This window comes from Hyperolius riggenbachi, chromosome 6, assembly GCF_040937935.1.
Source record: "Hyperolius riggenbachi isolate aHypRig1 chromosome 6, aHypRig1.pri, whole genome shotgun sequence".
NCBI lineage: Eukaryota > Metazoa > Chordata > Amphibia > Anura > Hyperoliidae > Hyperolius > Hyperolius riggenbachi.
Window position 1 is genome coordinate 363,754,254 of NC_090651.1, and position 24,993 is coordinate 363,779,246.

Consider the following 24,993-nt stretch of genomic DNA (forward strand, 5'->3'; position numbering starts at 1 on the left):
TAGTACATTACCTGGAATAAAGTATAGGATACTTTTTATTCCCATAACCAAAAAGGGGGCGGAGACAAATACAAATTTCACTGGAAAATGTAAACTGCAGCCATTCTTACACTGTTAATGGCAGGGTTCTCAAACTTTGCACAGTTGGTCGCTGGGTGACTGGGATTAATATTCAGAAAAGTGGGAGGAGCCTACAAAAGCCAATTAAAATTAACTTATTGCTTTTCAAAGGGAATATGTAATTGCTGCCATTCTTGCACTGTGAATGGCACAAGCCTCAAACCTGGTACAATTGGTCATTGGGTGACTAGGGTTCAAATTCAGAAAAGGGTGTGGAGCCACAGCCAATCAGATTTGTTTCATTTCAATGCAAATTATTGATGCCAAACACCGCAAAGCTCACAAACTAGGTTATTGAGTAAAGGTGGCCATACACTGGCCCGATTTGCGGCAGTTTCGACAGCAGATTCGATCACTGGGATCGAATCTGCTGCCAATCGTTCGCGCAACACGCACCCGCCGATCCGATTTCCTCCCGAAATCGGATCGGTCCGTCGATCGCGCCGTGCGGGAAATTACCCTCGATCGCCCGCGGGTAGGGAGCGCGTCGCTAGCGGCGGCCGATCCGATCAGGTATACATTACCTGAGGCTGGCTCCCGGGCATCCCGTCCGTCACTGCTCCCGTCATGGCACCTCTGGCATCCGTATATAACTTCCGCTGTCATGCCAGTGACAGCGGAAGTACAACTAGAGGGCGCTCTATTTGAACTTCCGCTGTCACTGGTGTGATAGCTTAAGTTCTATGCGGATGCCGGAGCCGGAGGTGCCACATGACGGGGACATCACGCCCGGGAGCCAGCCTCAGGTAATGTATACCGGCGGGGGGAGCGGCGGCAGCACCACCACAACAGATTGTGATCGGTTTCAGGCTGAAATCGATTCACAATCTGTTTGCAGGAAAGGCAGCCATACGATCCCTCTCTGATCAGATTCGATCAGATAGGGATCTGTCAGCTGGTCGATCTGATGGCACATCGACCAGTGTATGGCTGCCTTAATTGTGTGTTAGAGTTAGAAAAAGTGGGCAGAGCCAACACCAGCCAAATACATACCCGGGCAACGCCTGGCAGTCAGCTAGTATCAAATAAAACTAATAGAAAGGACCAGTGTGGTTTGAATGATAAAACTACATATTTTGCTTATGAATTTTTAGTGGTATGCAGGTATTGATAGGGGTGTGGCTGAGCGGAATTAGAGGTGGGGCATGGGTGTGTCTTAAAGTGTCTATCTTTCTTAACTCACAAAGTTGGGAAGTATGCATAAATAAACAAAATTAACACTACATATATATTTATTTTTAGAATGTAGATAGTAAGTTATTGGTCTTGATGTGCATGACTATATATATATATATATATATATATATATATATATATATATATATATATATACGGTAAATACTAAATAATAATAATAATAATGACTATGAGCCACAATAAAAAGATTTAAAAACAAAAACATTCCTACATTTTTTAAATGTCATTTTGTTACACTTTAGTTCTGTGTTTGAATGTCCACTCAGTATGTTTATTTTATTTCAGGTGCTGCTACTTATCGCCCTGGTCCTGCCAGTCACGTCAGGTAAGATGTCTGACATTCAAGATTGTTTCCCAGGACTGACTTGTATAGCGCCCCCTATAGCTGAAGGAAAGTCATTTTTTTAATTGTATCCTTGCCCATTATTTGCTGAATAGGTTCCCTTGAAATATTTTCTGAGGATCTAGATCACGTGTCGAACTCCAGTCCTGGAGGGCCAGATCCATGCCAGTGTTTAGGATGGACTGAGAAAGAGAGGAATGTGTTCTACCTGATGGACCACACCTTTCCTGATTCAGACCCATCAATGAATTTGAGCTGTATCAAAAATGTGTGAGGATCTCGGCCCTCGTAGGACTGGTTTGACATACCTGCTCTAGATTATTGACAGTGATAAATAAGTGTGAAAATGTTGTGCTTCATCAAAATTTAGGTCAAAATTTGCACAAAGATTTGTTGAATATTTTCAAAAACAAGAATATTCAGAAATATGCACTGAAGTAAATTGAGAAAGCAAATATGCATTTTTTTAATAAATAAAATTAGCACTTTCATAAAATAAACTGTAAAACTAAAAAAAACTTTTAGAACTTTTAAAATACCAGAACCCAAGAAAACGTACCCTACCGGGAAATATGCCTAAAGGGCTAAAAAAGTGCAAAAAAGTTTGTGAAAAATACGTATCTTAGGACCTCAGTGATACTATTCACAAAGCATGTGTGTTCAATCAAGCTAGCATTGCAGCAAATAGTAAAAGTGGCAAGTGCAAACAATATAAAGTAGATACTATCACGGTAAATAATGCAGGGAAAAAGTGCCATCTTATTGGTGTGTTATAATACTGCTGCGGCAGAACTAATCAATAAATACATTTTCTGAATAAATTAAATAATGTAAATATAGAATACCTTTCTGGTGGCGGAGGTAGGGAAGAGAGAAAACGTGCTGTCCCTCGTGCGTCCCAGCCTAATGTGTATTGCGGCTTGTGTCTACTTCTTCAGAGATCACGCGAATACTCGACTATCCAAATACCACACCTAAGAACCAAACTAACCAAATGTTTTGTAGCTGTTTACAGCAAATAAGGTCAGCTCTTTAGTTCAGCCATGAAAATATACCAGGCCTCAAATACTGAGGGTCTTCTTGGCTGGAGAAGATTAAATATATAAGTGATTTTGCAAACAAGGCATGGATTGATTAAGAATTATTTACTATTATGCGGTGCGACCTTCACTACAACACACTGGCCAATCACCTTACTTGTATACAGGGGTGTAACTAGAAATCACTGGGCCCCCCTGCAAAACTTTGGATGGGGCCCCCTACCCCTGTGCACTGAATAGGGACGGTCTACAAATCTTTGTTTACAAAACTTTGTATGATTAGTTATCAGTGGCTGAGCAGATGCAGTCATTAGAACAATTGAGCAGAGAGCAGAAAGTGTTTTCTCTCCTTGCCCTTAATTTTCTGTCTCTTAGGACGGGCCCCCTATGGCTTCTGGGCCCTCTTGCGGCTGCATCCCTTGCAGAGTCTATTGTTACGCCCCTGCTTCTATAGATGTGGCCCTCAAAGTTGCTCAACACCTGTGCCCAGGCCAGGGTCGGATTTGTACTTTTTACTGCCCACGCCCACTATCACCAACCGCCTCCGGACAGACAGGATCTTACTCCCCCCCCCCTCCCCCCATATGGCAGGGATTATATTTAAGCTCCTTTTAGGACATTTAGTGACATGATGGCAGAGTTCAGATTTTGCACTCCTCTGAGGACGGTTAGTGACACGATGGCAGACATTAGATTGTACGCTCCTCAGTGAGCCACAGGCTGCTCAGAGGTCACTGTAAGTACCTATCTGCTTCCCCTTCATCCCCTAATTCCAGACCCAATTATCAGCGATGTGCTAACTCTGAAAAGCAAGGTGGTGGCGGACCAGGTCTGGCTGCTAATGTGTGCAGACTGTAGTGCAGGCAGCATCAGCAATAGAGGGGTCGGGCACTCACCCCACCATTGCGAATGCTCAACAGGCTAACTGCCAGTGCCAGCAACAGCCCGCCCCTTGCTTTCCTGGTGCTCTAGGCCATGACCTTTTTGGCCTTGACTGAAATACAGCCATACCTGTGCTTTGGACAGAGGGGTCACTTGACAGGCAAATATCCCTTAACATCCCTTAATCCGGACAGGCAAATAGCAATGACATATAGATACTGAGTGTGACCAATGGAAAATGAAAGGTACCAGTGCTCAAGTGATTTATCCCTGTAGCAGAGAGGTAAGACAGAAGCGAGCTGCAGGGCATATGGCAGGGCACACTCCCAAACAACAACATCGGTAAGTCATGTCACACAGGCAGGAAGGACAGAATCCAGGCACGGCGCCAAACACCACAAAACCTTTCACTGCAGAATTTCACAAGCCGTGACCAAGTGTCTGCGACGTGAAACGGCCGTTGTTTCTGCCTCTTGTCCTGGCGCTCATCAGAAGTCTTCACTCTAAGTTTACAATCTCCGGTAAAACTAGCAATAAAAGTTATGTGATTTCTGGAGCTGTGCCAGGGATTTTTCCATCCCTGCATGGGACAAGCAGATACTGCCAACAATAGGCACATATCATGAGGATATACCCATGCCCGTGTTCCTCGGCCCTGTCATGTTCGTTTGTGTACGGGAGCGCACGCGCGTGCACGAGGCAGGTCCTGGTTTTATTACCTGATGCATTGCACACTAGCGCAGTACTGGTGATTTTGGACTCACACAGGTCATAGGGGAATTTGCACCAAAATTCAATATCCTGTCGGCTCACACGACATTTGGTGCTGATTGTTCTCTCAGCTTGGAGTTGCGAGTTAGCACTCTGCGTGTTGGCTTGTTTGTATACTGGAGGCATCTACCTATCTAACCTGCACTGGAGTCACCTATCTATCTAACCTATACTGGGGGGGGAGGGGCATCAACCTATCTAACCTATGCTGGGGGGGCATCTACCTATCTAACCTGCACTGGAGTCACCTATCTATCTAACCTATACTGGGGGGGGGGAACCTACCTATCTAACCTATGCTGGGGGGGCATCTACCTATCTAACCTATGCTGGGGGCACCTCCCTATCTAACATATACTGGACGCACCTACCTATCTAACCTATAATGGGGGGACACCTACCTATCTAACCTATACTGGAGGCACCTACCTATCTAACCTATAAAGGGGGGGCACCTACCTATCTAACCTATACTGGGGGGCACCTACCTATCTAACCTATACTGGGGGCACCTACCTATCTAACCTATACTGGGGGGGTACCTATCTATCTAACCTATACTGGGGGCACCTACCTATCTAACCTATACTGGGGGGGGGGTACCTATCTATCTAACCTATACTGGGGGCACCTACCTATCTAACCTATACTGGGGGCACCTACCTATCTAACCTATACTGGGGGGGTACCTATCTATCTAACCTATACTGGGGGCACCTACCTATCTAACCTATACTGGGGGGGGGGTACCTATCTATCTAACCTATACTGGGGGCACCTACCTATCTAACCTATACTGGGGGCACCTACCTATCTAACCTATACTGGGGGGGGGGGGGCACCTACCTATCTAACCTATAGTGGGGGCACCTACCTATCTAAATTTTTACACCCTCGCCCTGGGTGCAATTTAGCCTAGAAACTGTCCTGGGCATATCGATGGATGTATCGCCACCTTTAACCAGTATGACTGAGGTGAGAGAATTGCTGTCAGTGACAGTGTCACTTACAGCAGGTGATACAAGTCTGACAGTTTTTGGATTAGTTCATATCCTCATGGGGAATTCCCAGGGTTTCCTTAATTCTTTACAAAATAATTTACTGGAAAGGACCTTTACAAAGATGCCAGTTGGCCTCTATCCTTGCTTGTACACTCTTTTCATAGTTGGACCAAAAAATGCCATTCAGTAAATGCTTTTGAAAATAAAGAAAATCTTGAGAATCTTCCATGAGGAAATTAATTAGTCCAAAACCTGTCAGATCTGTCATTTTTCAATTTTTTTCACAATAGTGGTCTTTTAACAATCTTCCTCAGGCCAGAAGAACCTTAGAAAATCAAGACAAGACAAATAACATTTACAGTTTATTGAATATATTGAATGTATATTTACAGTTTTGAACCCAAATCGCCTTTGTCAGAGACAGACATTTCAGCCCGCAGGGATTTCTCACCTTATGCATCAGAGCAATTTTTACCTCCCATTCAGTCGCTTATAACTTTATCACTACTTATCACAATTTATTGATCTATATCTTGTTTTTTTCCACCACTAATTAGGCTTTCTTGGGGTGCTACATTTTGCTAAGAATTATTTTTTTATAAATGCATTTTAACAGGATTAATACGAAAAAAATGGAAAAATTCATGATTTCTCAGTTTTCGGCCATTATAGCTTTAAAATAATCCACTCTACCATAATGAAAACCTATGTATTTTATTTGCCTGTTTGTCTCGGTTATGACACTTTTAAATTTTGTCCCTATCACAATGTATGGCGTTAATATTTTATTTGGAAATAAAGTTGCATTTTTTCCATTTTGCGTCCATCACTATTTACAAGCTTATAATTTAAAAAATGTTCGTAGTATACCCCCTTGAAATGCATGTTTAAAAAGTTCAGACCCTTAGGTAACTATGTATGTCTTTTTTTTTTTATTGTAATTTTTTTTTTCCATTAAAAATTTTATTTGGGTAATATTTTGGTGTGGGAAATAAACAGTTAATTTTTAATGTTGTTATATGTGTAGATTGTAATGTAAAAAATATGTAGATGTAGTTTTACTATTTGGCCACAAGATGGCCACCTTGAATTTTTTTTCCCTCCTTGTGCTTCTCGCTAAGCGGAAGCACAAGGGGGATGCGGAAATTTTTACGTGCAGAAAGACTGAAGCGTCTAGTAAGAGTGCTTCGGTTTTTCTGCGGGGGACACGGATCGGTGATCGGGGATCATGTTCCCATTCACTAATCCCAGGGCTACCAGGGGACACCATGGGGGCAAAGGGGGCGCGCCCGCGCCAAAGCGTGGCACCGCAGCAGAGCAGCCGCCCGGACGTGAGCTTCACGTTCGGGCGGCAGAAATAGTTAACCAGTACACTATCCAGCCTACCAGGTCTATCTTATACTGAATTGCACAGATATTGTAAAGGCCCTCTATGAAGAACAGAGGCGTATCTAGAGGGGTACAGGCATGGCTTGTGCCATGGGTTCCAAAGCACCATGGGGCACTATGCCCCATGCCCCATGCCTCAGATCAGATTAATTGTTATCTGGGGAACATTGCTACTTAATTTATGTATGTAGGGCTCACTTGGCTTAGCGTTAGAAAAGAGGACAGAGAGGGAATAAGAAGAGATATTTCCCCAAAAGTTACTTCAGCAATATCCTGAGCCCAAAAACACAGGCAACCATAACAGATGTATGAGAAGGGATGCTGTTTTTGGAGGGGAAGGGGTCTCTGAGGAGGGGGGAGGGGGATTTATTCACAGCTTATTCACTTCTTACCTCTCCATTTCTCTGCAGAGTCAGTCACAGAAGAACCCAACACTGGCACAGGTAGGTCAACGTCTCTCATGGTTATTGGGTAATACTGATTAGTAGAGATCAGGTAGCTTTTTGCAAAAAGGTAAACAAAATAAATAAAAATAAAAAAAAAAAGAATGTTTTTATGGCCCTTAAAAGAAACCAGAGACGAACTTAATTAGAAAAGACTCTTCTTCTCCCTCTTCTGCCCCCTCTTGTGGTCCCGTAAGTTTGGCAGTCGAGGACAGTCTGATGCAAGTGCGCTCTCTCCGGTGGCAGAGGGAGACGGAGAGAGCACACTGCGCTCGCTCAGACTGGCCGCGACTGGCTGAAGTTACAAGACCCAGTACTGGTGATACAGAAGGCTGAGTATGGTGGCATGGGAGCGATCCATGCGCATGGGGCTGGAGGAAACCCCAGGTATGCATAAATATTTTGATTAACTTTCCTGGCGGTAAGCCCGAGCTGAGCTCGGGCTATGCCGCGCAGGAGAATTTCTCAGGCCCTGCTGGGCCGATTTGCATATTTTTTTGCAACACGCAGCTAGCACTTTGCTAGCTGCGTGTGCACTCCGATAGCCGCCGCTCCACGCCGATTAGCCGCCGCTTGCCGTGCCGTGCCGTTTCCCCCCCCAGTCCCCGTGCGCTGCCTGGCCAATCAGTGCCAGGCAGCGCTGAGGGGTGGATCGGGTCGGTGACGTCATCTAGCCCGTCGCCACGACGGGGGAAGCCCTCCAGGAAATCCCGCCAGGAGGGTTAAGTTCGTCTCTGGTACAGTTCCAAGCAAATCTGTAGTGAAAATAAAAAGTCACATACTTACCTATGGAGAGGGAAGTCTTCTAGTTCTTATAGGGCAGGGGTGTCAAACTCAAATACAAAGTGGGCCAAACTTGTTCACTGGGACCTAGTCGTGGGCCAACCTCAATGTCTACTGATCACATTCCTCCATTATAAAGTTCCCAGGTGTCTAATACCCCCCCCCCCCCACACACACACACACCCCTATACATTCCCCGGTGTCTAGTGGTCCTCCTTCCCCTATACAGTTCCCTGGTGTCTAGAGGCCCCCACCCTCCTTTATACAAGTCCCTTACGTTTAGTGGCCTCCGCCCACCCCTATACATTCCCCTGGTGTCTAGTGGTCCTCTCCTCTCTCCCCTATACAGTTCCCTGGTGTCTAGAGGCCACCACCCTCCCTTATACAGTTCCCTGGTGTTTAGTGCTTTTCCCCCCACTTCCCCATATGGCTTCTCTGGTGTTCAAGTGATTCACCTCTAATATAGCTTCCCTGGTGGTCTAGAGAGGGCCAAACATAATGCAAAGTGGGGAAACCACTTGAGGGCCAAATTTAATGGCTCTGAGGGCCAGCTTTGGCCGGAGTTTGACATGTATGGTATAGAGCCTTATCTTTCCTCCCTCGGTGTCCTGGTTTCAGTGCTGTCACCCCCGTTTGAACTTGCTGCCTCCGTAAGTTCTTGGAGGGACTTCGGGAACATTCGTCACCTAATGGCAGCCATGTTTCTCATGTCCGACATAGAATTTTCCAGGTTTACACATTAAAGTGGACCTGAACTCAGAACTTCCTCTCTGCTCTAAAAGATAAGCAACAGCATAATAACCTTTTAAGAAAAACGTTTCTTTATTACAGCTTACAGAACTGCTGAGATAAATCTCCCATATGTCTACTTCCTGCTTTTATGGAAACAAACAAAGGTTTAATATCCTGTGTCGACATTAGACATGCTCTTCTCTCTAAAAACACACAGGGTACATTTCTCACTGTCTACCTTGTGTGCTGTGAAAGAGTTCCTGTCTACTTTAAAGACCCCCCCCCCCCCCCCCACACACACACACACACACACACACCTCCTCTTCAACCATTAGTTAACCATTTTGTTGTTCAAAAATATGCTTACATTGACCTGGGTAGATTATGCTCTGAACTCTGCATTAGTATTATTATTGTTAATATAGGTAAATATTTGGTGCAGGCATCTTCAGGCCTGTTACACATCAGAAACGTGCAGGAGAACGGCTCCTGCACGCGTTGCGGCGTGGCGTCGGGAAACTCCGTTGCGACGCTGAGTAGCGGCGGTAGTAGTTAATTAACCCGAAGGGGAAACGGCGATTCCCGACGATAAAATGCGCCGGGATGCGTCGTATCGCAACGTATTGAAATGCAGCGTCGGGTGTGAAAGGTAAAAGGAAAGTCTATGGACTTTCCTTTTACCTTGGTTAACGCAAAGTATAGACCTTGCGTTAAAACGTATAAAAAGGGCTCTGGTGTGAAAGAGCCCTCAGTGAGGTGGTACAGAATAATTAGGAAATGTTTCTTCAGTTAACCATTGAAAGGCACCTTTTTAAACTTTTTTTCTTCTTTCATTGGACAATGATGGTGCAAAACTATTTTAACTATTGAAGGACAGCTATTGCGAAAAAATGAGAAGTTTAAGAATACATACATATAAACGTACAGCTGTTCCAGAGGAACATACACTTTCAATTACTTTTTTATTATGTCACTGTCACTTACAGTAGGTAGTAAAAATGTGACAGATATGACAGGTTTTGGGCTAGTCCATCTCCACATGGGGGATCTCAGTTATTTCTTTATGTACAAAAGCACTTCCGTAAAAGGCAAACTGCCAAAATACAGTAGATTCTTCCCAGAGGGTACTTTTGCAATGAAAAAGGGTAATGCTGAGAATTCCACATGAGGAGATGGACTAGTCCAAAATCTGTCAGATCTGTCAGATTTTCACTACCTACTGTAAATGGCAGCAAGATAGGAAAAATGGGAGAAATGTATGCTTTATATGTACTGGCGTGTATTTTAGATGTTAAAATGTTTCATGACAGTGGGGCTTTAAAGCTCCTATTGACTCAACTGTTAGATAATGATCATGATGCAGACATAGCTGTGATTGTCAGAACTAGCATGTCACTGCAGATATTTTCTGTGTTTTCAGAAGCTGCTGCGGATCCCTTCAGCCCATCTGCGACCCACAGTCCAGGTAGGACAACAGACAGTAATGCTGCTCATATTAAAGTATAGAGTGACATTACAGATTTGATAACAGGCCTGCTCCTCTATTACTGAAGGTTGTAGCTCCTGAGAAGAAGATAGTTGGTAGGTCATCATCACAGGTCAGGGAATGCTAATTAGACTGTAGGGGTCCTATGCATCTCCTTATGCGCAGGTAAATTCTGGTAAGTTAACTTAAAGTAAACTTTCCATGACAAAAACAGACCTTGGGGGGTACTTACCTCAGGAGGGGTAAGCCTCTGGATCCGAACAAGGCTTCCCCTGTCCTCCTCCATCCCTCGGTTGCTGAATTCCCTTCGGGCTCAGGCGGAAATAGACAAGCCCAATTAGGTCTGCTCTACTGTGCAGGCGCGAGCGGATCTGATCAGGCTCAGCTATTTCTGACAGAGTCTGCGCCTGCGCGGTAGGTGAATATTGTTGCGCCTGAGCAGAGATTGCCGGGGGAACTTTTGGGGCTGTCAGTGCTGGATCCCAAAGATACAGAGGGTGGAGGAAACCTCATTAGAACCCTGAGGCAAGTAACCCATAGGGGCTGTTTTTTTCTTACAGGTGTACTTTAAGCACTGGTAAGTTCTAAAATTAGGCGATGGGACCGTCACCTAATTGTAATTTAGCAGCAGTGTTGCTGTAATGTTTCTATCCCTCGGAGCACCTCCCCTTTTAGCTGGGTCACTGCTATACTGTTCGGGGGGGAGCTCCAACAAAACATATTTGAGCCTCTTGCCAGGGCTCCAAATTAGTCCAGGAAATCAACCAATGAGAATCCTCCCTGAGGCAGTTTCTCATTGGTCTACCTAGTGGACCATTGGAGAGTGCAGATGAGACCTATAAAGAGTGTACAAAAACAGCAGGGATATTTCGGCATCAGTAATATTACTGCTATTCTACTTGTGGCTATTCCGGATGGGTACAATATCTGTAGTTTAAGGGCCCGTTTCCACTTGTGCGGTGGGAATCGCCGCAGAAAAAATTTGCATGCGGATGCGAATTTCGCATGCGGATGTATGCAAATTTTTATGCAAATTCACATACGATTTCGCAAGGATGACTATGTATGCGAATTTAACCATGGCAGTGCCTGTGTACTTTTCCATTGTTTTTATGCAAAATCGTATGCAAATTCGCATGAAAATTTGCATACCAAAACCGCATGCAAATTTCCTATTAAATACATTGTATGCGAATCACATAGCGATATGCGGTATGCGAACTCTGATGGCTCTGCCATGCAGATTGTTTCTGCACAGAAAAACGCTCAGATATCCTGACAAGTGAAAACAGTCCCATCCACTTGTACTGTCTATGCGAATCTACATGCAGGAAACGCATGCAGATTCACTCTAGTGGAAACGGGCCCTTACTGCTTTTCTACCAGCAGCTATTCTAGATAGTACAATATCAGTCATTTTACCAACATATACATAAATCATGATCATGTGATTTGGGGCTGGTTAGGTAGATGCAGTAACTCAAATACCAGTAAGGAGCACATGACACGATCATGTAGAATACACTAGGGAAGGGAGGACTCTGCCAAAGGCTTACAATCTAAGGGGAGGGGAGATGGGCACACTAGGTAGGGTTGCAGCAGAATATGTATTCAGCAGAGAGTTACTGCGTGGTAGAGGATGGGTAGGCCATCGTGAAGACGTGGGGATAGCTCTTGAGAAGTCCTGTAGGTGTGCATGGGAGGGAGACATGAGCAGGGCAGTTAGGCAAAGGTCATTGGAGGACTGGAGGGGATGGCTTGGTGTATTCCTGTGAACAAGCTCCGAGATGTAGGTAGGGCAGATTTTGTGCACAGATTTATAGGTCCAGCACAGAATCTTGAAACTTATGGATGAGTCTTGCAGCCGCATTCATAACTGATTGAAGTGTGGAAATACGGTTCAAGGGGAAGCCAGACAGAAGGGAGCTGCAGTATTCACGGCGGGAGATGATAAGACCATGCATGCGCAGCTTGGTAGTGTCTGAGGTTAAGAAGGGGAGGATCCTGAGATATTATGGAGGTGAAGATTGCAGGCTTTGGTGACATTTGGGATGTGGGGGATGAAGGAAAGGGCAGAGAAGAGAGTGACGCCCAGACAACGATTGATTGTGAGGTGGAAATCTGGAAGGGGTGCAGCAGCATGGGGTGGAAAGATCAGGAGCTCAGTTTTCACCTAGTTTACATCCAGGGCCATATGGTAGCAGCGGCCCTGAACAAAACTCTTATCTTACCAAGACTCTGACGCGTAATGATCTTTATAGATTATCTCAAGTGACAGGTTTGGAAATCATGAACATAGCTTTAGGCCTGTTATCTGTTAGGTATAATGACTTGAGACTGATGTAAATAAAGCTATAATATCTCATTTATTCCTGCTTCCCCCCCTTTAAACAGGTACAGAGGCTGTAGAAGGAGGAGATATCATTCATGATACAACACCTGACACGAGAGTGGGTGAGTTGTCTTCTACCTGTTGGGAAGAGTCTGGGACATCCCAGTCCTCAAGCCCCACCCACAGTACGTGCATTGCAGGAAACTCGCACATAATCACAAGTGGGGCAATTAGGGAAGTCTACAGAGCAGATGAATTACTTTCATAAAATATGCACTGCTGGTTGGTCTTGAGGAGAACATGCAAAACGGGTGCCATGGATTACCGATATTCTATTATTGGGCAGTAGTAATTCCGAAAGCTAAATGTTGGTAAAATGTACCGATGTTTTACTATCAATTAACCTATTTAAGAAAATAATTAGAATAATTTTGAAAGTCCTTTTTGTACTTTTTTATTGTGAAATGTTGAAAAGTTATTTTAAAGGATACCCGAGGTGACATGTAACATGATGAGATAGACGTGTATGTACAGTGCCTAGCACACAAATAACTAGGCTGTGTTCCTTTTTTTCTTTCTCTGCCTGAAAGAGTTAAATATCAGGTATGTAAGTGGCTGACTCAGTCCTGTCCCAGACAGGAAGTGACTACAGTGTGACCCTCACTGATAAGAAATTCCCCTTTTTATCTCTTTCTTTCTCTCAGAAGCCATTTTCTGCTAGGAAAGTGTTTTACAGTTGGAATTTCTTATCAGTAAGGGTCATACTGTAGTCACTTCCTGTCTGAGTCAGGACTGAGTCAGCCACTTACATACCTGATAATTAACTCTTTCAGGCAGAGAAAGAAAAAAAGGAACACAGCATAGTTATTTGTGTGCTAGGAACTGTACATACACATGTCTATCTTATAATGTCACATGTCACCTCGGGGATCCTGTAAGGGAAGATAAAAAGTTATCACCTAGGAGAAAACTTGTGAGTTAAAGATAACCTGTAATGAAAAAAAACAAAAAAACCCCTGGGGTATACCTACCTCAGGAGGGGGAAGCCTCTGGATCCTAACGAGGCTTCCCCCATCCTCCGGTGTCCCGGCGATCCAGCGCTGCAGCCCCCGAACAGCGGAGAGGTAAATATTTACCTACTGCGATCCTCCGCAGGTGCACTAGTGGCTCTCCGTTTGGGTTAAGGTGGAAATAGCCGAACCCGATCAGATCCGCTCTACTGCCCAGGCGCGAGTCCTTTACACCTGCGAAGTAGAGCGGAATCGATAGGAATCGGGAATTTACCCAAACGAAGAGCCGTTAGTGCGCCTGCGTAGGATCGCGGAGAGGTAAATATAGCCCGTCCCTGCGCACCCTTGTCAAGCTTGTCGGGGGAAGTTTCGGGGGAACGAGCGCTGAATTCCCCGAAGCTACAGAGGACAGGGAAGCTTCAATGGGATTCAGAGACTTCCCCCTCCTGAGGAAGGTATCCCCCAGAGCGGGTTTTTTAGAGTACAGAGTCTCTTTAAAGAGGAACTCCAGCCTAAACAAACATACTGTCATTAAGTTACATTAGTTATGTTAATTAGAATAGTTAGGTAATATAATCTCTTACCCACACTGTTTTAAAAGAACAGGCAAATGCTTGATTTCTTGATGGCAGCCATCTTTTTGGTTGAACGGAGGTGACAGGGAGCATGAGACACAGTTCCAACTGTCCTGTGTCCTGATCACCCCTCCCAGTTGCTAGGCAACGTGAACAACAACATAGGAAATCCCATCATGCTCTGCACAGCATCAGGGAAAAAAAGCCCGGGCTTTTTTTCTTTGATGGGTGGAGTTTAGATAAAAATGCAGCTAAAAATGAATGATGCTTTGGTAAGAAAAACAAAGTTCTGATGCTGTGAAACTGCTAAAGAAACACCAAACCTTTTCAGGGCTGCTGAGTAGATTTTTAGTCCGGAGGTTCACTTTAAGTCTGGTAATAATATGCTGTAGTTTGTCCTACTATTATATTATTGACCGCACTGTATTGATTCATGCACAGGTCACTCAACTGAAGGAGCAGCAGAAACAGAAGATAAAGCTCTGGCTACAATCAACACAGAGACAAATAATGGTGAGATAAATGTAACATTAAAAGATGCATAAGAAGAGACCTTAGAATAAGAGTGTGACCAGCACTGACGTTTTCAACATCAATGCTTTATTCACATCCCATCCAGTGAATGAGGGTAGCCAAGCATCCAGAATAATAATATCAGGATGTAATGATAGCTCTAATGGTTTTAAAGGGAACCAAGCACCACTTTTTTCCCCTGGATTCTAATAGCTATAGGAGCTGCCATGTTCTCTCATCCCCTTCTAGCTGTCCATTAATTATCCAGGTGTGAAGAGAGCATCTGTTACGTCTCTAAACTCTTTGAAGTACAGTGTCCTATCTCCACACCCCCCTGCTGATGAATGCTTTTGTTTGCCCTCTGCTAATGTGTTTAATAAAATAATCAGTCCTTATCTGCCTGAACTTTCTGCAGTCAGACAAGCCTAGGAAGTAGGTTAAAAAGAAGAAGAGGTAAAATTGATTTTTTTTTAAATGAGCCACACGAATTGGCATGCATTTTTAATGTGCTATTGAGATGCTCTGGGTGCTAAAATGGCTCTTGCTAGCAGTGGCAGTGTATGCATACTCATTGCAAGAACGTATCTTGTATAAGGTTTGTCCGTTTGAAGCGGCGACAGTCCGTTGTGTTTACTAGCTACAATGTAGACACAGCTTCACCCTGAGTTTGCCTCCTACTGCTGCAGCTAGCAAGAGCTATTAATACCATCAGAGCTATCATTACATCCTGACTGTTATTCTGGATGCTTGGCTACCTTCCTTCACTGGATGGGATGTGAATAAACCATTCATGTTGAAAACTTTGGTTCCGGTCACGCTCTCTTTTTCCTGGAAATTATAAGTCTGCCAGAGCCACGCATACTGGACTGTGCACGAGGGTTAAAAGCAGGCGAGGGGTGTTGCCTGAGTAGTATACATAATAAGAGACCTTAAAGTAGAGTGACCAGATTTTTGTCGGTTCAACCAGGGACGGGGGGCGGCGTGCGCCGGAAAATGGGGGGGTTGCGCACCGCCCTGAAAATGGGCGTGGCCATGACATTGTATGGGCGGAGCTAGAATAATGATGTAACAGCGAGGCATAAGAAAGCAGTGTTTACGCCATGATGTGGTCAAACGCGGATTCGCATCATGGGTGTGCAGAAACTGTGTGATGCTATTTAATAGTATACCGTAACCCCAAAGCAGCAAACATAGCCAACTATGACCACTAAATAATAAATGCAGCAACAGTTACCCCAGACACCACAAAATAAACGCAATGTGGGCATCATTTCAGCACAAAATAAATGCAATGTGAGAATCATGTCAGCACAAAATAAACACAATGTGAGAATCATGTCAGCACAAAATAAACACAATGGGCAACATGTCAGCACAAAATAAACGCAATGTGGGCAACATGTCAGCACAAAATAAACACAATGTGAGAATCATGTCAGCACAAAATAAACACAGTGTGAGAATCATGTCAGCACAAAATAAACGCAATGTGAGAATCATGTCAGCACAAAATAAACGCAATGTGAGAATCATGTCACCACTAAATAAACACAATGGGCAACATGTCAGCACAAAATAAACGCAATGTGGGCACATTTCAGCACAGAATAAACGCAATGTGGGCAACATGTCAGCACAAAATAAACGCAATGGGCAATATGTCAGCACAAAATAAACGCAATGTGGGCAACATGTCAGCACAAAAAAACCGCAATGTGAGCTGTCAGGTATAGCAGTATTACCTCACCAGCGGAAAGTGCTGCGGCTGCCGCTTCCGCGTCTGACGTCGCCCCAGCGGCGGCCTCATCCTCTCAGTCATCTTGCACAGCCCCTGGCTGGACAGGTCTCTCCTCTGCACATCAGATTAGGTCAGCACGCTCGCGGGCGGGGCGGCAGGACCTTTATAATCTGAGGAGACGGGTCAGCTGATCTTGCGGTCAGCTGACACCAGCCTGCCAATCACACGCTGCTGATTGGTTCAGCCCTCTGGGCGGGCGGCTTGAATTTGCTTTCTGTATTTAAGCTGGGAGATGTCATTTGCTCATTGTCTGTTGTTGCGAATACTTCGTGTTAGCACTCAGACCTTTGATAGCTGTAATCAGTAGTGAAAAACATACCAATTGTATTTATCTGTGTATGACTCTTTGCCTGCTCTGACTATTCTTTCTGCCTTGTGATTCTGTACCTCTGCCCATCTGATCTTGTTGCTGACTTTTGGTTGAACTTCACTCTGATTCTGATTGTCGATTCTGTACCTTATCTGCCCGTCTGTTGCCTACCTGATCTGTCTGACTATTCTCTCTCACCAGTGGGCCCTCGCCACTGGTGAGGTCACCGCTGTGGTTCTATCTGTAACCTTCATCGCCACTGGTGAGGTTACCGCTGAGAATCTATCAGAAACTTACTGTTTGCACCAATCACTACACTTTGTGCAATAAAGCTAGTGACTTCTGTCACGTCTTACACGCCATTTGCTTACTATATCTGTATTGTTGGTGATTCTGCAGATCACCATATAATCAGATATAATACCTGTATTATTGGTGATACTGCAGATCACCACATAATCAGAAATCTGTTATCCTGCTGACACTAATTGTTACATAAGCAACATTTTAGCGCAAAATAAACTCAATGTGAGCAACATTTCAGCGCAAAATAAACGCAATGTGGGCAACACGTCAGCACAAAATAAACACAATGGGCAACATGTCAGCACAAAATAAACGCAATGTAGGCAACATGTCACCACAAAATAAACGCAATATGAGCAACATTTCAGCACAAAATAAACACAATGTGAGCAACATTTCAGCACAAAATAGACGCAATGTGAGCAACATTTCAGAACAAAATAATGCAATGTGAGCAACATGTCAGCACAAAATAAACACAATGTGTGCAACATGTCAGCACAAAATAAACGCAATGTGAGCAACATGTCAGCACAAAATAAACGCAATGTGTGCAACATGTCAGCACAAAATAAACGCAATGTGAGCAACATGTCAGCACAAAATAAATGCAATGTGAGTAACATTTCAGCACAAAATAAACGCAATGTGAGCAACATTTCAGCACAAAATAAACACAATGTAAGCAAAACATGTCAGCACAAAATAAACACAATGTGTGCAACATTTCACCTGGGAAAAAAAAGCATTTACTCACCTGTCAGAAGTCTCCAGTTTCTGGCGCGCTGCTCCAGGGACCATCTTGCTCCTGCACTGCAGTCTCCCACGCTGACAGGCAGAGCAGGACTACAAGAAGATGGCGCCTGAAGCCCTGTACTGGAGACACAAATAGTCTCCAGTACAGGGCTTCGGCAGCTATCTTCCCGTAGCCCTGCTCGCCTGCCGGAACGGAAGAGTATGCAGGCTGGAGCGGGGCTTCGGGCAATGAACTGGCACGGCATCTATAGACACCGCAGCCAGTTCATGCAGATATGGTGGCCAGAGTCCCGATGCCGGGATGTCCCGCGGCTAAAAGCAGGACGTTTCCCGGGACCTCATGCAGCCTGGGACAGCGGACCCCAAATCCGGGACCTGTCTCAGGTAAAGCTGGACGTATGGTCACTCTACTTAAAGGATACCCAAGGCGAAAATAAAGTAATAAAAGAAATGATTGTATCTATCTTCCTTCTCCTAAAAATGAATTTTTAAGATAGCCCACAGTTTTATTTTATGTTTAAATCTACTTTTTAAGTTTTAACTGTTTTATTGTTTTTGCTCAATGACACATTTATTGAAGTATGCAGAGCTAAAATCTAAGAACTATTGACCCTTTTTATCTCTTTCCTGCTCTCAGATGCCATTTTCTGCTAGGAATGTGTTTTATAATTGGAATTTCTTATCAGAGAGGGTCACACTGTAGCCACTTCCTGTCTGAGTCAGGACTGAGTCAGCCACTTACATACCTGATATTTAACTCTTCAAGGCAGTGAAAGAATAACAAAAGGAACACAGCATAGTTATTTGTGTGCTTGGCACTATACATGCCCATGTCTATCTCATCATGTCACCTTGGGTATTCTTTAAAGGACAACTGTAGTAAGAGGGATATGGAGGCTGTCATGTTTATTCCCTTTCTAAATCAATACCAGTTGCCTTGCAGCACTGCTGATCTATTTGCCTGCAGTAGTGTCTGAGTCACACCAGAAACAAGCATGCAGCTAGTCTTGTCAGATTTGATAGTAATGTCATAAACACCTGATATGCTGCATGCTTGTTCAGGATTTGTGGCTGAATGTATTAGAGGCAGAGGATTAGTAGAATAGCCAGGAAACTGGTAATGCTTAAAGGGAACTTAAGGTGAGAGGGATATGGATGCTGCCATACTTATTTCCTAGTAAACAAATGCCAGTTGCCTGGCAGTCCTGTTGATCTTCTGGCATAAGTGGTGTCTGAGTCAAAACCCTAGAACAAGCATATGGCTAATCCAATAAAACCTGAGTCAGAGTCCCTGATCTGCTGCATGCTTGTTCAGGGTCTATGGCTAAAAGTATTAGAGACTCAGGTCTCTTTCCTAGTGCGACGTTAAAGTTAGAAAATGTTTTAACGTGGTCTAACGCACAGCAATACTAAGTCTGTGCAACATTCACAGTGCGCACGTTGTGTTTGTGTGTAACGTGTAGCGTTATTAGAAAGTACTGCATGCTGTGCATTATACACGTTATTAACTGCGATGGACTGTTTGCACATGCTCAGTAACAACCTGGAAGCATACTTTTCATTGCCTGCATGCCCTACTGTATGCGACGATAACAGGGCATAGAGTTGCGTTTTGACATTTTTGGTTGGTTGGTGGTTAGTTTGCGTTGGTTGTCAGTTTGCGTTGCGACTTTAACGTCGCATCAAAACACAACGTCCCAGTGTGAAAGTAGCCTCAGAGTCAGGAGGACTGCCAGACAACTGGTATTGTTTAAAAGGAAATAAATATGGCAGCCTTCATATACCTCTCACCTCGGGTTCACTTTAAAATCCTTTATTGGCAATATGTTATAATATATACACATCCAATTTTGATTTGCCAATGATTTGCCAATTTTAGCACTTCTCTGTACTGTTAGCCCTCATATTACATAGAGGTGGCCAGTCATTGACCAATTAAAATTGCATGTATGTACCAGGCTTTAGGGCCCGTTTCCACTATAGCGTTGCGGAATCGCCGGCGAATCACCGCAGGCAAATCGCATGCGGGTGCGATTCCGCATGCGTTTTTTGCCGCGATTTCGCATGCGATTTCGCACAGGTAAGGCTGTATGCGAAATTAACTATGTCACTGCCTGTGTAAATTAACATTAATACCTATGCGAAATCGCATGCGAAATCGCGGCAAAAAACTCATGAGGAAAACGCATGCGATTTCCCTATTAAATACATTGCGTGCGATTCACCTGCATTCCACACGCAGGCGAATTCTGAGGGCCCTACCCTGCAGATTTTTCCTGCACAGAAAAACGTGCGGGGAAACGCACAAGTGGAAACAGTCCCATCCACTTGTACTGACTGTGCGAATCCGCATGCGGGCAACGCATGCGAATTCGCAATAGTGGAAACGGGCCCTGCGTCACCGATCACAATGATTCATGCAAATTCTGCATGCCGATTTTCCGTGTTTTTCACATGCCAGATTCTGCTTTTCATGTTTTGCTTTGTTTTTTTTGGGGGGGGAGCGGCGTTCTTTGCTTATTTTCTTTTTCTCATTGTAATGTTTTTTCTAAGCTTACCAATGGAGTTGATTCACATTTTTCAGTAACTTCAAAATTGCATGCAATGTTCACATAACAAATGTGGAGGCAGGAAATTTGGGCGCATGAGGCAGGTGGACAAAAAGGGCGCCGCCATTCACTCCCATAATAAATATCGTTTAATGGGCGCCCAACAGGAAAAAAGGACGCCGGAGAAAAATAACGTTTTAAAAGCGGCGCCCGGAGACTTTTAATGTTTTAGAACTGCTTCTCATGATTACACATTATTTAATGATTTATAATTTTTAAAACATTATTTTTAAACGAAAAACAGTACAATATGTTTTTAAAACATTATTTTTAAACTAAAAACAACACAATATTTTTTAAAACATTATTAATGCTTATCACAGGGGGGTCTTAGGTTTAGGCACCACCAGGGGGGGTCTTAGGTTTAGGCACCACCAGGGGGGGTCTTAGGTTTAGGCACCACCAGGGGGGTCTTAGGGTTAGGCACCACCAGGGGGGTCTTAGGTTTAGGCACCACCAGGGGGGTCTTAGGTTTAGGCACCACCAGGGGGGGTCTTAGGTTTAGGCACCACCAGGGGGGTCTTAGGGTTAGGCACCACCAGGGGGGTCTTAGGTTTAGGCACCACCAGGGGGGTCTAGGGGTTAGGGGTAGGTACAGGGAGGGTTCTGTGTGAGAGTAGGGTTAGGTATAGTTTTAGTAAAATTCTTATTAATGTTTTATAAAACGTTATTATACATTTCACTTTTTAAACAGGGAAGATTAACGTTTTTACAATTGCCGATTTCATACACATTATTTAATGATTTATAACTTTATAAAACATTATTTTTAAACGAAATATAGCACAATTTTTTTAAACGTTATTCATACTTATCGTTTAAAACCTTGCGCCCTTTTTTCCTGAAGCCCTTTTTTAATGTACGCAACAAATGTGATTTTTTTTTTCCAGGCCTGGAACTCACTAGAGCGCTTTTTTGAGCATTTAGGGAGCAGTTTACATCGCTAGCGATTTCCCTAAACGCTCAGCCAATGTAAAGAAATGTAACAAATTCCACAGTAGCGAATGCGATTAGCAAAATTGCAAGCACAGGACATGCAGCATCTTGGGAGCGTTTGCGTTACAGTGTAAAGTATTGAAGCGATGGCAAATCGCTCATGAATAATTACACATGGCGATTTGTATGCGATTTTACTGTAAACTGTAAAAAAAAATAATATAATAAATCTAAAAGACCAATCAGAATTAAAGTCACAATCGCTGGCAAAAAGCTTACACTTTTAAAAAAATACCAAAATCCCCGGAAAACGCTCATGAAATCGCTTAGAAAAAGCTAAATAAAAACGCTTGCGATTTGCGATTTGTAGTGGGTTCCAGGCCTCACTGTAGCGTGAAATAAAAATCGCAAAATGCAAAACACATGAAAAGTAAGAAAAAAACGCAGGTCAATTGTAATGCCACTGAAATACATAAGATATGCTACGAACATAAAATTGTGGTAATGCGCCCAAATTCAAATGAGGGTCGACGACAGGGTCTTTTTATAATAAAATTGAAAGCAGGAAGATCTGTAAAGTTTTGGTCTTTATGGACATCAGTACACGTCATAAATCAATATCACAAGTGACCATAGAAGTATAAAATGTAAGAACTGATCATAAAACAGAATTCTACAAAAGCCCGAACGCTGCACATCTAATAGCACAGATGGATAGCTGTGTCAGTGCCGTGTGTGTGTGTGTGTGTACGTGTGTGTGTGTAATGTGTGTGTATGTGTGTGTGTGTGTGTGCGTGTGCATCATATATACATACATAATACATGACAATGAACCTCACCCACGCACCGTACAGACAGGGCTAATATAAACACACAAACAGCACGAAGAACTACAGCATAGTCACAGTTATAAAAGACTTCATAATACAATACAAGCCTGCAGCATTCTGACTGCTCTATAACTGCATTTTGTATGTTTGTATTTGCGCAGGTTCCTTGCGGCGTGGGTGAAGGTTTTATTGAGCATGTATGATGTATCGGTGAATTAAATATGCAAATACACAGGACGGCCGCTGACGACTATCTGTGGGTGCTTCTTCAAGGCCCCTTTTACACATAACAGAATTAGTGTGCGAATTGCGTTTTTGCGAACTCGCATTCACAGTACATATAATGCCAGTCAACAAGCATTGCATTTGACTTGGATTGTTGTGTGATTTTTCTGCAGAAAACATTGAGAGAGCATGTATGTTTTTTTTTTTTTTTTCTTGCAACAGACATACGATTGACATAGTAATGTGCAAAGTCGCAAAACGCAGAATCGCAAATCCCCCCCCCAAAAAAAATTATAAAATGGCTAGAAATCACATGAATAAGTGTGAAAGCTGCCTATGGTGGCCACACACCACACAATTAAAAGATCCAATTTTTCATCAATTCGATAATTACAATCGGTTGTCCCGAAAAATCAAGAGCTTTTCTCTGTTTTCGATCTGATCGGATTTCCCTTTTTTTTTGGGGTGGGGGAGATTGGACATGTTGGAAATTACAGACCAACTTTATCAAGAATGGTATGGTGTGTGATTACTTCATGTACAGTTTAAATCAATTCTTTCTGAGCTTTCAATTATATTATTCATGATTGGGGGAAAAATTGAACACAGGTATGTGGTACATTGGTCAGATTTTATAATTGTTACAATCAGTCAGAAAAATTGATTGCTATTCTGGAATTGAACAGATATTTAAAAAATTGTATTGTACGTGGCCACCTTAATAGTGCCCATACACAGTACAATAAAAACGTTCAATTTTCACGTTTATCGAATGAAAGGTCAAAAGAATCTTTTTTTCGATCACCTATAAAGAATAGGTTATCCCATTTTTTCAATAAAAATCTGATCGGACATGTTGGACAAATCTTTATATTCGATCTATTAGAATAATCAAACAAAATTATTTAATCAAAAGAATAAATAAATAAATAGAAATAAAAAATTGTACCATGTATGGGCACCATAAGGGTTCATTTCTACGGTAGGCTTGTGTTTTGTGTGCAGAAATTTGCACGCAAATTTTTACATGGAAAGAAAGAAAAATGTATGAATTTTATGCAAATTCTATGCAGTTTTTTTCCATGCCTCTAACATATCTGAAAACTTTCATCTCTTTTGCTCCCCTTGCAAAACACATTTTTGCATTGATGATCATTATGTGCAATTCAGATGGGACGTAGTGCAGCATGCAAAAAACAACAACAACAAAAAAACGACAGCAGACTGTTCAAATTTTTTTTTAATGGAACTAACTCATCACCCCCCCCCCCCCCAAAAAATTTTTTATTTAAAGGCTGGTTTACACTAGGAGCTGCAGCCGTTTCTGATTCAGCCAGGGCTCCCATTCTGCTGTTATGGCGCAGCCCGCATCACTGAGCCGTGCTATAGGGATTTGGCTGTATAAATCTGCAGCACACCGTCTGGATTTGCACCGCGATCAGGAGAGCAAGCCATTAGTTAGATAGGCAGCGTTTCCCCACTATTCATTTATACTCTCATCAGGTCTTTGCATACGGAAGGAGGGTGGCACTCATGGAGGGGAGCGAGCCGCCTTTCCAGCATCAGGTGCCTGTAGGCATGTGCCTGCGGTGCCTTACGGTAAATCCGGCACTGGGTGGTCTGACCCTGGCTGTTACTGTGTGTCTGTACTGATAGTAAACTAGCTGCAGTGTGTGCAGATCTCTGCTACCCCCAGTATGTACAGTATACATTGTTACTCTGTGCCTGTACTGACAGTAAACTAACAGCAGTGTGTGCTGATCTCTGCTATCTCCAGATTCCAGTATGTGCAGTATACACTGTTTCTCTGTGCCTGATCTACCATCTACCTATCTATGCTACCTCCAGTATGTACAGTATAAGCTGTTACTCTGTGCCTGTACTGATAGTAAATTGGCTGCAGTGTGTGCTGATCTCTGCTACCTCCAGTATGCACAGTATAAGCTGTTACTCTGTGCCTGTACTGATAGTAAATTGGCTGCAGTGTGGGCTGATCTCTGCTACCCCCAGTATGTACAGGTTAAGCTGTTACTCTGTGCCTGTACTGATAGTAAACTAGCTGCAGTGTGTCCTGATCCCTGCTACCTGCAGTATGTACAGTATAAGCTGTTACTCTGTGCCTGTACTGATAGTAAACTAGCTGCACTGTGTGCTGACCTCTGCTACCTCCAGTGTGTACAGTATAAGCTGTTACTCTGTGCCTGTACTAATAGTGAACTAGCTGCAGCATGTACTGATCTCTGCTGCCCCCAATATGTACAGTATAAGCTGTTACTCTGTGCCTGTACTGATAGTAAATTGGCTGCAGTGTGTGCTGATCTCTGCTACCCCCAGTATGTACAGTATAAGCTTTTACTCTGTGCCTGCACTGTTAGTAAATTGCCTGCAGTGTGTGCAGATCTCTGCTACCCCCAGTATGTACAGTATACATTGTTTCTCTGTGCCTGTACTGATAGTAAACTAACAGCAGTGTGTGCTGATCTCTGCTATCTCCAGACTCCAGTATGTATTATTATTTATTATTATTATTTAGTATTTATATAGCGCCGACATATTACGCAGCGCTGTACAGTGTATATATATATATCTTGTCACTAACTGTCCCT

At 43.4% G+C, this 24,993-nt stretch overlaps 1 protein-coding gene across 2 annotated transcripts in view; it reads left to right on the forward strand.

Moving 5' to 3' along the window:
• LOC137523038 (FXYD domain-containing ion transport regulator 5-like) overlaps positions 1–24,993 on the forward strand; it is a 77,260-nt gene that overhangs the window by 23,410 nt on the left and 28,857 nt on the right. For both annotated transcript variants that reach the window (XM_068243227.1, XM_068243226.1), the window contains exons 2-6: positions 1,603–1,642; positions 7,154–7,186; positions 10,122–10,166; positions 12,582–12,641; positions 14,546–14,617. In XM_068243227.1, coding sequence (XP_068099328.1) covers positions 1,603–1,642; positions 7,154–7,186; positions 10,122–10,166; positions 12,582–12,641; positions 14,546–14,617 — 250 coding nt within the window. The remainder of the gene's footprint in view (positions 1–1,602; positions 1,643–7,153; positions 7,187–10,121; positions 10,167–12,581; positions 12,642–14,545; positions 14,618–24,993) is intronic.